Source organism: Megalops cyprinoides, chromosome 14 (genome assembly GCF_013368585.1).
Source record: "Megalops cyprinoides isolate fMegCyp1 chromosome 14, fMegCyp1.pri, whole genome shotgun sequence".
Lineage (NCBI taxonomy): Eukaryota > Metazoa > Chordata > Actinopteri > Elopiformes > Megalopidae > Megalops > Megalops cyprinoides.
In genome coordinates this window covers 6543585-6556103 of record NC_050596.1, presented here as the reverse complement: position 1 = coordinate 6556103, position 12519 = coordinate 6543585, and the positions used below count along the sequence as shown (strand labels likewise).

Below are 12519 nucleotides of genomic sequence, written 5' to 3'. Positions count from 1 at the left end.
GTCACAGTATGCTCAGTTCATAATCAGCATTGGTGATGTGCTAGATCTCTAAGCTCTAACCTCTGAAAGTGTGCCCCAGTAACAAGGGAAAAGCTCAAGAGTGAAAGGATGGGAACTAAGCTACTAAGTTAGCCACATGTCACTGTGCATGCTGCTTGTGATGGGACAAAAAACTACAAATCTCTGAATTGCAACTCGGATATTTGAGATCACCCAGTGCTGAGCTGTGAAAAGTTAGTTCTCATTCTCACATCTGTACAAGGTCAAATGCCAAACTGCCTCGTGCTGCTTTGCAATTGGGTAAAAACCGCCCATATCTATAGTACTTGTACTAGGTCAGGTGTCAGAATTCCTAGTGCTGCTATGTGATTGGATAAAAGCAAGCTATAGCTCTAGTACTGGTACAAGGTCATGTGTCTGACTGCCCAGGGCTGCTTTGTGATTGGCTGAAAAGTTGTGGATTTTTCCCATACCTGCAAACATCATCATGTGCTGGAAGTTGCTGCCTATCTTGTGCCGGCGCCCCAGGTTGAGGAGAAAGGAGAGGGGGTAGATGTTGAACGCCCTTCCTATGAAGATGGAAATCTGGCGGACAAGAGGCAGTCAAAGAAGGGAACCCAAACTACCCTGGTACCTCAGCCTTTCCCCCTGCTCTCTCGAGCATGTCTGAGAGGGGAAACTTTGCTGTGCATAATTCATCGCAGTCAGCTAGGCGCTCCCTTACACAGAGACACACTATCAGGAAACAGCTTTCTTCAGAGGGGGATTCAGGAGGCCCAGTCCCAGGTCTGGCTCTGAATATGCACAGCCAGTGCAGAGCTCTGAACACAGCAGGGCTATGAGGAGACCTGACAGACTAAGCAACAGGGCTGTTCTGACAGACTACTGAAGTCTTTGACAGGAGTCCTTTAGTACAACATTTGAATATCTCTTTGCTTAACTTTAAGAAATCTGTAGCACCCTTTGAGGATGTTTCCAGCTGCATGCATTCAGAATGAGGGAAAGGATACAAAGGCCCCCAGGATGAAGATGGGGCTGAAGATGTGGTTCTGGAAGGTGAAGAGAGCCAGGCCCATGTAGGAGAAGATGAAGTTCTCTGCCAGGAAATGCAGGACCTCAAAGAGCTGGAAGAGGAAGCATATGTACCCATCAACACACACACTTACATGCAAAGACATGCATACAAATACAGATATGTATACATGCACATGTACAGGAACATACATACACACATACACACACACACAGTTTCTTTAACCTTTCAAATCCTTTTAAAAGGCCTGAACCTATTTGAAATCAATATATTTTTCATTCTTTTATGACCCATCATTGTAAATGATAAAATTAAACCTGGAATTTCACTTGTCAACTTTGTGTTCCTCAGTAAATTACTCATCTGTTCCCTCTGAAGCTTTGCAAGGTACGTGATAAATGAAGATATACAAGCTCTCAGTGACACTTAAAGCACAGCCTGTTCCTGGCTCACAGCAGAAGCTCTGGGGCTTGGTCCTTTACCTGCTTGGTGCGTTTGGTGGACTCTTCCGAGAGGTTGTTGTAGGTGTAGTGGTCCTGGGTGATTCCACAGAACAGCACCGCTACCACACCTGAGAGTAGAAAGAATTATCCTCACTGGCAGGTATTACATGTGAGTGTGCACACAGACACACTTACTGTGCAGGCAACCAACAAGTAAAAACACTTCAAAACAGCTCCTCCTTCCCTCTCTCTCTTTCTCCTCCTCTCTTTTCCTTCACTCCCTCCCCCAGTATCTGCCCTCTCCCTCTCTGTTTCTTCCACTCTCATCCCACATATCTATCTCTCTCCCTCCCCCATAAGAATGCCGGTGTCCTCCCTCTCTCTCTTCCTCCCCAGAGGTACACCAGCACCTCCGTTCTGCCCCCACTCACCAGTGAATCCACAGGCCTCGGCCAGCAGGAAGGTGCTCCAGGACATGAGGAAGAAGAGGGCCGTCTCCAGCAGTGGGAAGCAGTGCAGCTTGGTGAACTTGGTCACGTGACCGAGGCGTCAAGGCAACCACAACATACTGCCGCCCTCATGCTCAGCACTAACACTGTCAACTGTCCGTTATTTTTTTTTTGCTTGCTAGCTAACATAGTTCACCTCTCCATTTATACTGCTGGACAGTTTACTAAAGCAATTCACCGTACAATAGCAGGGCCATACTTGGGAATCAAACTGGCAACGTCTTGTGTTAAAAGGCCTGCTTCTTACCCAACTAAACCACACTGTGGTTCAAAAAGAGCAGTGCTGAGTAATCTGTCACTCTCTGCGGAAAGCACCGCTACTTAATCACAGGATATGAGAGCAGTGACCACACCGGTGACGGCGCCCATGGCAAAGGACCCACTGAAGATGCCCAGGAAAATGCCCACTGATTTGAAGAAGGCAGAGGCATCGAAAGTGTGGGTGTTGGCACCACTCGGCTGGTAGGCCACTATGGAGCTGGCGGGGAGAAAGGTTGAGATAAACACACAGAATCGCTGGGTCTGACTCCAACACAGCAATATATGATAACCTCTCCAAAACACATGGACAACAGTACATTCAATTGAGAATCTAGGACAAATCACACATCTACAGTCATCTGTTTCGCATATGTTACTGAGCTAATATTTCAATGTAGTGTGAATCCCCCACAACTGGAAATCCCCACTAACACATTCAACACATTTTAGTCGCAAGTCCAGCAGAGGGCAGCAGAGTGATAGCGCTCCGCTCCAGTGCTTTAATTTCCTCACACCATACTGCAGTATTTCAGACATGCAGAGAGGCCAAACTGGGAATCGTCTCCTCCTTAAAAACAACTTCCCAGACACAGAGACACCATCCCTCAGAAAGCAGTGGGGGTTAACAATTCCGTTTTTAGTGATATCTCTGAGAGGCTCAGCGAAGACTTACGAAGAGAGGACTATGGCAACGGCATCGTTCATGACGCTCTCCCCAAACAGCAGGGCGTACAAGTCCACATCCGCGTGGAGCTCATTGAAGATGGCTAGCACTGTAACTGAAAACACACACAACACAACACAGGCCCAAGAGAGGCGGTACTTATTGGAAGTGACAGGAGGGATGAAAAAGCAAATGATTCTTAATTAATTAAAATATTTAGTGGCTGTTGTAGTAATACCCAGTACAAGAGGGACCAGAGAGAAACACTTGCTGCCTCTGAGGTTTATGTTAACCCTCAAGAGGCAGATAAGGGACGCTACTGGCACCTCGCTCTTCCTCTCCTCTAGTGCTTGAGAGCTGATACCACATCACTCTGTGGGTTTTTAGAATACATTTCCTGTGTCACCGCAACGCTGCCTACAGAAGGCTTAGGTTGAAACGTAGTGCCTGCCCCTGAGCGGAGGTTCAAGCACAGTCACGTGGTTCTGTATGTGCCGAGTTCTTTGCAATTTGAAAGCAGCTGCCACCTTTGCACCTCGTACACAGTCAATAAATGTTAAATCTTTTCAAATCAAACGCGATTCTCACTTTTCCGTCCCCTCTTCCATTATTTTATGCCACCAACCTTCAGTGCCAGGAGGCTAAGAAATGGACAGGGCAATGAACACTCCCTCATAGACACTCCCCAGCAGTGAGCTGGGAGTCTGGGGAAAATGAATTCTCCTTCACCGACACTACCTGCAGTGAGATGGGAGTCAGCTAGTCACGGCCCAGGGTCAGATGGACGTGGCCACACACAGGTGTTTAAAAGCAGGTCACACCGCTGAGATGCTGTACCTGGGTCAGTAGCGGAGATGATGGCTCCGAAGAAGAGGCAGTCGGTGTAGTAAAACTTGTCGCTCAGCTGTCCCACAGCCTGCATCAGCTTCACCACACCATACATGAGATTCCTGCAGGAGGGACACAGACAGGACTGAGCATGTGTACCAGGCACACACAGAGGAAGATCAAGACCACACACCCACACCAGCCCATCCAAACCAGGGGAGAAGCTCTCGCTCTCACAACACAATTATCGATATACAAAACAAGACAAAATATGCCCACCTGCCCCCTATGCACACTTTGAGAGCTAGGTCACAGTATTAGTCACATCATACAGCATACATCCAACCGAGAACAAGTGGTGATTTAATAACAGGAAATGAAATAAAATCAAAACATCAAAAAATCAAAAGAGAGACACCGTTGCTCATTTTAAACAAAGTCACGATACTTATGTCACTTCATTTTACAAAGTGAGCTCAGTGATTTACTCACCCAATAATAAAGCAGGAAACTGCTGTCCCAAGGAAAGCATAAGTGAGGATAGAGCCCAGATTCCTGAAGAAATGTCTCTACAATTAAAAAAGACAACCTTTAAAATGTACAAGAAGAAGCATTCCCTTTTATTAAAGTTTCAGTCTTACTCATTTTGTTTCAGTCATTTTAAATCACCCTCATGAAAAACAATATAGGGCACTAAGACATAAGGAGTGTAACTGGATTAACCTGGATCCCTGGAGATTCCAGGCTATGAGGTTATGATTAGTAAGCACTCCACACACAGCCCACAGAATGTATAAAACCCTGGCAGCTCTCCTCTGAACAAGTGCATGCTGGGATGTCCTGGAACTCAAGCCTGTTCCCACAGAACAGGGGACAGTGAGAACAAACCAATGGAGGCAACCCTGTCTGATGACTGAAGGTGAAACATCCATTCCTGGCTCAGTGCATCTGTTGAGAAGATCTAGATCTGGATATACATTAGCTGTTACTTGAACCACAACCACTCAACCACATTTCCCAACAGTGTAAATTTGCTATTTGCTTAAATTCTAGCTGCACAGGAAAGTCTATACAGAAACCATACATCTCCAACTGCAGCTGCTGTTTTAAAGACTCAACACCATCTCTTTCTCCACAAATGTCATTCTGAACATAACAAGTAGTATTGACTCCCCAGTAACAACATGTAGTTAAAAAAGTAAATGATGAATTCTCCAAGTACTGTGAACTCTGTTTTTTGAGTATGTCTACAATATAGTGGGTAGACGTACCAGTATACCATGTGTTTTAGTTTATAACACACACACACACACACACACACACACACACACACACACACACACACCTGCACCAGGGTTTCCGTTATTACCGGGTTTTGCCTGGTAAAATTTATAAAAAACTGATAAATTAAAAACTTGCCAGTCAAAATGTCCGGTAATAATGCTTATACAAAATGAAGCTGTAACGAAGGCTATCCCTAAACAGGACATTTGTGCTTTGACAGTGAAACGTGCTTATTTATGAGTTCAGTGAGCTGTACCCCGACTGGGCTACACTGGCTAAAATTGCCTGTGTTCTGCCCGTGTCAAGCGTGCCAGCAGAGAGGGGCTTCTCTCTGCAGAATCGAATTATGACGGTGCTGCAAAGTCGTCTGGAGGAGAGACTGACGCGGCTTATGGGCACTGCAAGCTGCAAAGACACATTGGACACGTTTGATTTCAAGTCGGCAGCAGAGCAATGAAAATAGGAGAAAATAAAATGTTACCTGGTAGCCTATAGGCTACATTTGATGCCATGTAGGCCTAACCTTTTTTTTAAACAGGCTACAGATGTTACAGGTTACAGATGTTTTGTAATAGCCTACATTTTAGCGGCTAATGTTGAGGTTTTTCCAAGAAAAAATCCTGACTTGCACATATTCAGGGTTTAAGAACTGTTTGGATCGCCTTCACTTGGCACATCTTACAAAAACACAGGATATAATCAGTGGAGTGCAAGCTGAGCGTGTTCATATGAAATCCTTTTCCCAGATTTCTCTCACTCTTTGTGTGCTCTTGCCAAATGGAGGCCAGATCGTGGTGTGGAGGGCTCTAATTACACAGCACATGCAAACCCCTGTAAGCCCCAGAGGCCCAGTGCAGTCTTAAATGTGCACACATTAACTCTTTCCCTGCCACTGACAACTGACCTGCCTGGCAGTACTGGGGCTGGACTAGAGCTCTCTGCCTCCTCAGACCTGCAGTCTCCCAGCCACAGGAGAGAATACTGGCAAAACAGCGACACACATACAGTGCGATTACAGCATGAGCAATGCCTGGGTCTTATTAAAGACCACACTGCTTTACTGACTGAGAACAGGGGAACACGCACCGAGCTGGAAGAAGGCAGCAGTGTGTGTGTGTGTGTGTGTGTGTGTAAGGGTGGGGATATATGTGTGCAGGTGAGGGTGTGTGGGTGGGTGTGTGTGTGGCGGCGAGGGTAGGCGTGTGCAGGTGAGGGTGTGTGTTAGGGGGTGAAGGTGTGTGCGGGTGGGTGTGTGTGTGGTATGAGAGTGGGCATGTGAGGTGAGGGTGGGTGTACCAAGCCCAGAGCAGTGGCACAAGGAAAAGGGGCATCGGAGGGCATTCATTCACAACGGAATCTGTGAACAATCAGTCCTTCCTGAGTCTGCCTCTCCCAGTCCTTCCCTGCTGTAGAAGCAGGATAAAGGAACTGATACCAACGATGAATCCGCATCTTAGACTGAAACGCATTCCATTCATTTCAGAGAGAATCCCCCAGAACTGAAACCAATGTAAAACCACAGCTCACATGTCCAGCGGGAGAAAAGTTTTGTTTCAAGTAAGCAGTTCCCCGACCGCCCCCCCCTTCTCCAAACATACATTACGGGGGAAAAAAGCATTCCCTGGAAGGTTTCCAAAGGGGCCAGTTTAGAGTGTCGTGAGGCAGAACAATGTGGCTTTATCCCTGCCACACAAGGCTTCCTCCAGTTCACCAAGGACTCGGACCTGATTCAGCCATTCTAATTCCTGATGAAATCCCCTGAGGAACTGAGACAGCATGTTCCCCTGATTCACAGCCATGTGTGCATCACCTTGCATACAACAGCTCTGAATAAAAACCCGCACCTCCAGATGTAAACTGTCACCTGCTGGGGAAAGTCCGTTTAAATGACACAATTAAAAAAAGCTTTTTTCTTCTCCTTTTTTTAATTTCACAGACAGAAGCACTCTCGTATCTACAGAGCCGCCCGTCCAAGTCCCACTGTAAGGGTTACTAAACATCAGTTCAGGCTAATGTGGTAACAGTCAAGGCAAGAACGGGAAACACTGTCTCTACCCTGTGGTGGACCGTGATGTTCATTTCTGATTACTCTAACTAACACATAAAGGAGGCCTTTACTGGACATCAGTACGACACTAAATGACTCTCCCTCAGCACATTTCACAAGAAGAAAAACCTACCATTCACATTTAAACCAATCAACATTTAACATACAATGTACAATACAGCTAGCACACTGCTGGGAGTTCTTCCATGTCTTAATCAGCTCTATGGAAAAGAGTCGATAGATCAAGGCCTTTGCCACGTTACACTTTCATTTCTCCATATGCTGTGAGGATTTGGCTGTCAAATACGTTTGAGGGGGAATGTGATATGCCCAGCACTGACTACATTTCACACAGTCCAATGAAAAACAAGTACACTGTCAGCATGCCAAGTTAACCCAAGCGAGGAACTGAGAGACATCTGGTCTGCACTTCCTCCCCGGAGAGACGATTATTTTCAGGGCATGATCGGTGCTCTGAGCGCCTGGCCAATCAGAACTTTCCCCTGCCGACCACAGACCAATCAGGATGTTCCTCCTGGCAGTGTGTACCCCAGCTGTAATGTAGTTCAGGTTTCTGTAAAGCACCATGTGGACACGCTGCCATCAGTAATGCTCACAGCCTGTCGTCTAAAGCACAGAGGTTTCTCTATCCTATGCACACTCTGATCTGCAACACCATTTCAACAGGGAACTGCCCTGGCCAATCAGAATAACTACACCAGTGTACACAGCAAACAAAAAAGACCTGTATTTCTGTACTGAGATGAACTGTTGGAGTAAGCCGCCATGTATCATGTAACTCACCTTTTTAAGGCTATATCCGGCATGAAAAATAATTGGAGGTAGTAAAATATTGAAGAACACCTCTGGATCAAAGGTGACCTGTAAAATAAGTGAATTGCCTTTGTTAACTGAACCAATACTGGTAAAGTGATTCACAACTCAAATAAAATGGAAATAATTTATAGGAATGAATAGGAGGATACACAACTGACCCAAAAACCTTGTACATCTGTAGTAACCCAAAAACCTTGGAACATTTAACACTTGTATTATGTTCTCCAGAAAATAGCCTTCAAGACGATATTAACATTAATGGCTTTAGCATGCCTGTTAAAAATTCTTCATTCACTTGTCTTGCCTTCCAAAAATAAAACCCTATTCTCACCTTATAAATGACTCGCTGAATGACAGCTAACCCACAAATCACAACTTCACTTGTTTTATTTGTCAGGAAGCAGGGTTACCAAAAGGGTCACTAAAAACAAAGCCCACAATGGTGAACTTTGTATCAGAGGCACATAAGGAAATATGCATTTAGCAATTTCCTGTGTGACACCAGTTCCAAACATGGGTTCTTCATTGCCAAAGTTAACAAGCAATGAGGTAATGATTAGCTGTGCAGCCTCTCTCACTGGTCTCACGCAGTCTGTGTGAAGTGTAGGAGAAAGACCTGGCACTCAGAGGTCAAAGGTCACTATACATTCCACCAGGTCCTGCTGACCTCATCCAGGTCCTGTGACCAGGCATCCACTCCTGCTTTTGTGACCTCTCTCTCTCTCTCTCTCTCTCTCTCTCTCTCTCTCTCTGTGTGTGTGTGTGCAAAACCTAGGTAGGAGGCAGCGATTGGCTCTGTAAATACAAGATGATACTAATCTATCACTGCCAGAATTCTAGGGAGATTAAGGAAACAAACATTACCTGTCTACCCATCTGTAACTTGTGACAGGAATATTTAAAGCGGAATCACACTGTATGTACACAAAACCAAATGGAGGGGGTATCTTGGCCTTTGGTCTTCCTCTCTGACCTGATGCTGAGAAAGTCCTAATGGATGGTTTGGGCTCGCCCGTTGTCGGCAGATTCACCTGTTCATTCATTCACTCATTCATAGGCGATACCTTGCGCAGCATGTCGTTCTGCTCCACGTTGTGGATCTCGCGGGAGTTGATCTCGCCCTTCAGCGTGTACTCGAAGAACTTCCCGCTGACGTTGAGCAGCAGCGTGCTGACGGGCCCCTCCCCCAGCGAGCAGCTCGGGGGCGTCTTGTTGTGGTAACTGGTGGAGGGGATGCCGTAGCGCAGGATCACCCCGACCAGGAGGCCTGAGGACAGGAAGGGGAGGGTTACCGACCGGCTCCATGCACAAACAAATAAACACACACACACCAAGCAATTCCACACACACACACGCGCACACGCATGCACACGCATACACACAAACACAGACCAGCTCCACGCACAAACAAATAAACACACACACACACCAAGAAATTCCACACACACACACACACACACACACACATACACACATACACACACACACGCACACGCACGCACGCACACCAAGCAATTCAGCACACGCACATGCATGCGCACACAACCACACACACACGCAAACACATAACCACCGACCTGTTCTGCGCGCGCACGCACACACACACCACAAAGCAACTCCACACACACACACACACACACACACGCACACGCAAACACACAAATACAGACCAGCTCCACGCACTCATGGAAACACACAAATACAGACCAGCTCCACGCACACACACATAACCACTGACCTTCTCCATACACGCATATATGCCGACCGATTCTACACATACACACACATACACACACACTCCAACCAACTTGCACAGGCTGTTCTCCCAGGTGCCAGCAGCACTTCTCAACATCTGTGGAATTAAGAGCGATGAAAGACCTTGAATTCCTAATGTCTGGGAAAAAGCTCCAAGGGCAAGATCACCAGTGCAGAGCAAAATTTCCACTAACTTCCACATGTACACACAGACACACAGACACACACACACACACACACACACACACACACACACACACACACACAGAGTTTCTTTTTTATACAGTTTAATTACTTTTTTCAGTAATGGTCCACTTAATCCAGTGCAGCTGTGTCAAATCTGTCCCAGAATAATGTCCACAGTAATTATCTTTAGTTAGAAGTCAGCAGGACTATGGCTGCCATTCTGCAGGGGGAAGCTATTGTAAAATCATTGTAAAAATTGGCTTTAATCTCCTCGAGCACACTGTTAACGGTCTCTCATGGCAGGCTGTGAGCAGAAAGATAATGAAGGGTGTCCTTCCCCTGGCTGCTACTGTACTGTGAGGCTTTCCCTGAGTGGGAACACCGGGCGGTCTCAGCGGACCACACTCACGCACACACACCCACACAAGTGTGCACAAGCACACAGGAACACACATACACATGCAGACACACAAGAGAACAGACACACACACACACACACACACACACACACACACACACACACACACACGAGCAAGGAGCTTGGCTGACTGCTGGCAGCAGGCCAGGGGGATCATTCTGTGGGCAAAATAAACACATCTAACTGCTGTAGCAGGGGATCCTAGACTCCCGTCCGGCCGGACAGAGAGACCTACAGAGAGCCAAGGCCAGGACCAGAAACCCCGGGAGAAACTACAGCTAGTGCACAGCTGACCACGGAACGCTGACTTTTGGCACGATAGCTCCAGGAAAAGGCCAAAGACGAGAAGTGAAACTCAGACAGCCATCCTGCAACCATGCTCCTTCTCCTGAAAAAGTGTTTAAGTAATTGTATCTAAAATGTTTCTTACTGGTAATTCCTAAATGGCAGACACAACCAAAAGAAATGCCACCTTTTCCCACACACTAAACTATAAGTGCGTTCGCAATGAAAACATTGTGTAAATTTGACGCTTACAGACATTTTGCTCATTGCCGATGCGTGTGGGTACAGTGTGTGCCGTCTTTCTGTTTTAATTATGCTGTTCGGTATATACATTTCGGTATACGCTGGACAACACCTCTAGAGGAGGCTGAAGAAAGCTCCACTCTACCCTACCACCCTATTTCTGTTATGAGCTGTGGGGTGTGTATTAGCAGAATCAGGGATACAATGACAGTGTTAAGGTATCAGGAAAGTACCCTCCAGTCCCACCAGCTGCTACCAAAGCAGAACTTTTAATGAAAAACCGGCGTAAATACCCCACGTAAATAACAAGTGCGTGCCACTGGAAAACCACCTACATATGAGCGCTTAGATCGACACTGGCAAAAACCTTCCTTTCAAAGGCTTTTGGAGGGAAACAACCTGAGGGCAGATGCCAAAACTGGAGGAGTGTTTCGGTTTTAATTCCCTCAACCCACTGGCACAACACCCCCCCCGTTTTATCAGTTCCTGAATGTCACAGACACTCAGCTAGAGTGAAAACGGCAGTGCGGCAGTGTTGTGTAGTCGTAAGGAGCAGGACTCATAACCACTGGCGCGAGGCCCCGTTGGGGCACCACTGTTGAGCCCTTGGTCTAGGTACCCAACCTATTGCTTCAGCAAATATCCAACAGTATAAGTGGATAATATCATAACCATACATCTAAGTATACATCTAAGTCGCTCTGGGTAAGAATATCTGACAATGACAATAATGTAATGTAATGCAATGTAAAACAGAAGAACAATCTGCTACTCTCCCCTTCCTACATATCCGCCTCTGCAATCACAAAGCATTGCTGCTGCAAAAGCTCACTGGTACAGAATCAGCCCCGATAAAGGATATTTTTTGCTTTGTCCATCGGAGTCGAGACACATTTTGCACAGCAGGATGGCGACTGAGCTCTGCAGTGAAGGGCTCAGCTGTGTGTACATGCGTAGCGTCTTGGCGAGACACGCCCGCACAAGAGCAGGAGCACCGGCAAACACGCCGTGTCCCGACAAGGGGTGCTATGTCCTGATCGCCAAGCCGTTCTGCAGGGATCTGTGTCTCTGTCCTTCAGTCAAAATGACAAAGAGAGAAATGACTGATTGCGTTTGTCCTGCCAGAGACACTATGCTGCACACACTGGGAAACCTGAAATCAAAGCTGCCACATTCTGTGGTAGCAGTGAGGCGCATGCCACAGAAATATTCAGCCGCAGAGTTGAGCACACATACAGAAGAGCAATCAATACATTTGCCCAAAACAGGCCAGACAAGAGATGGAATCTTAGCCTGAAATACCACGATGACTAGATGCATTCTGGTCATTCGGCTGTCCAAGAGTGGGCTGAATCAATGCACTGTTGTTAAAAAAGCTCATCTCCCCCCCATTTGGGGGATTAGAACAATAAGGCAGAGAGCAGAGTCTGGAGTTAGCATTCCGCAGGCATTCCGGAAAGCTCTGGGAGACACTACAGCACCATGCCTCTGAAATACACATTGCTGTTCTGGAGCAGCTTCAGCCATGTGTCCAACCACAGCCTGCAGAAGCACAGCTACCAGCAGGACACCACAGCCCTGGTTTGGCTCTGATTCAGAAACACTATTGGATGGCAGAGATAAGCCCAATTAAAAGTGCTCTCAGAAAAGGATCATGGGAAACAGCATTTTCAGGAAGATTCAAACATGGGCTTGTGGAATATCCTTAAATAAAATAATCTGCTGG

At 46.6% G+C, this 12519-nt stretch overlaps 1 protein-coding gene across 1 annotated transcript in view; it reads right to left on the bottom strand.

Moving 5' to 3' along the window:
• Positions 1–12519, bottom strand: part of LOC118789073 (sodium/hydrogen exchanger 7-like) — a 32283-nt gene that overhangs the window by 14036 nt on the left and 5728 nt on the right. Inside the window, exons 2-11 of the mRNA XM_036545378.1 lie at positions 8971–9173; positions 7874–7951; positions 4231–4307; positions 3748–3860; positions 2920–3025; positions 2322–2463; positions 1908–2013; positions 1516–1604; positions 1011–1124; positions 474–585 (exon numbers count right to left, since the gene is read on the bottom strand). Coding sequence (XP_036401271.1) covers positions 474–585; positions 1011–1124; positions 1516–1604; positions 1908–2013; positions 2322–2463; positions 2920–3025; positions 3748–3860; positions 4231–4307; positions 7874–7951; positions 8971–9173 — 1140 coding nt within the window. The remainder of the gene's footprint in view (positions 1–473; positions 586–1010; positions 1125–1515; positions 1605–1907; positions 2014–2321; positions 2464–2919; positions 3026–3747; positions 3861–4230; positions 4308–7873; positions 7952–8970; positions 9174–12519) is intronic.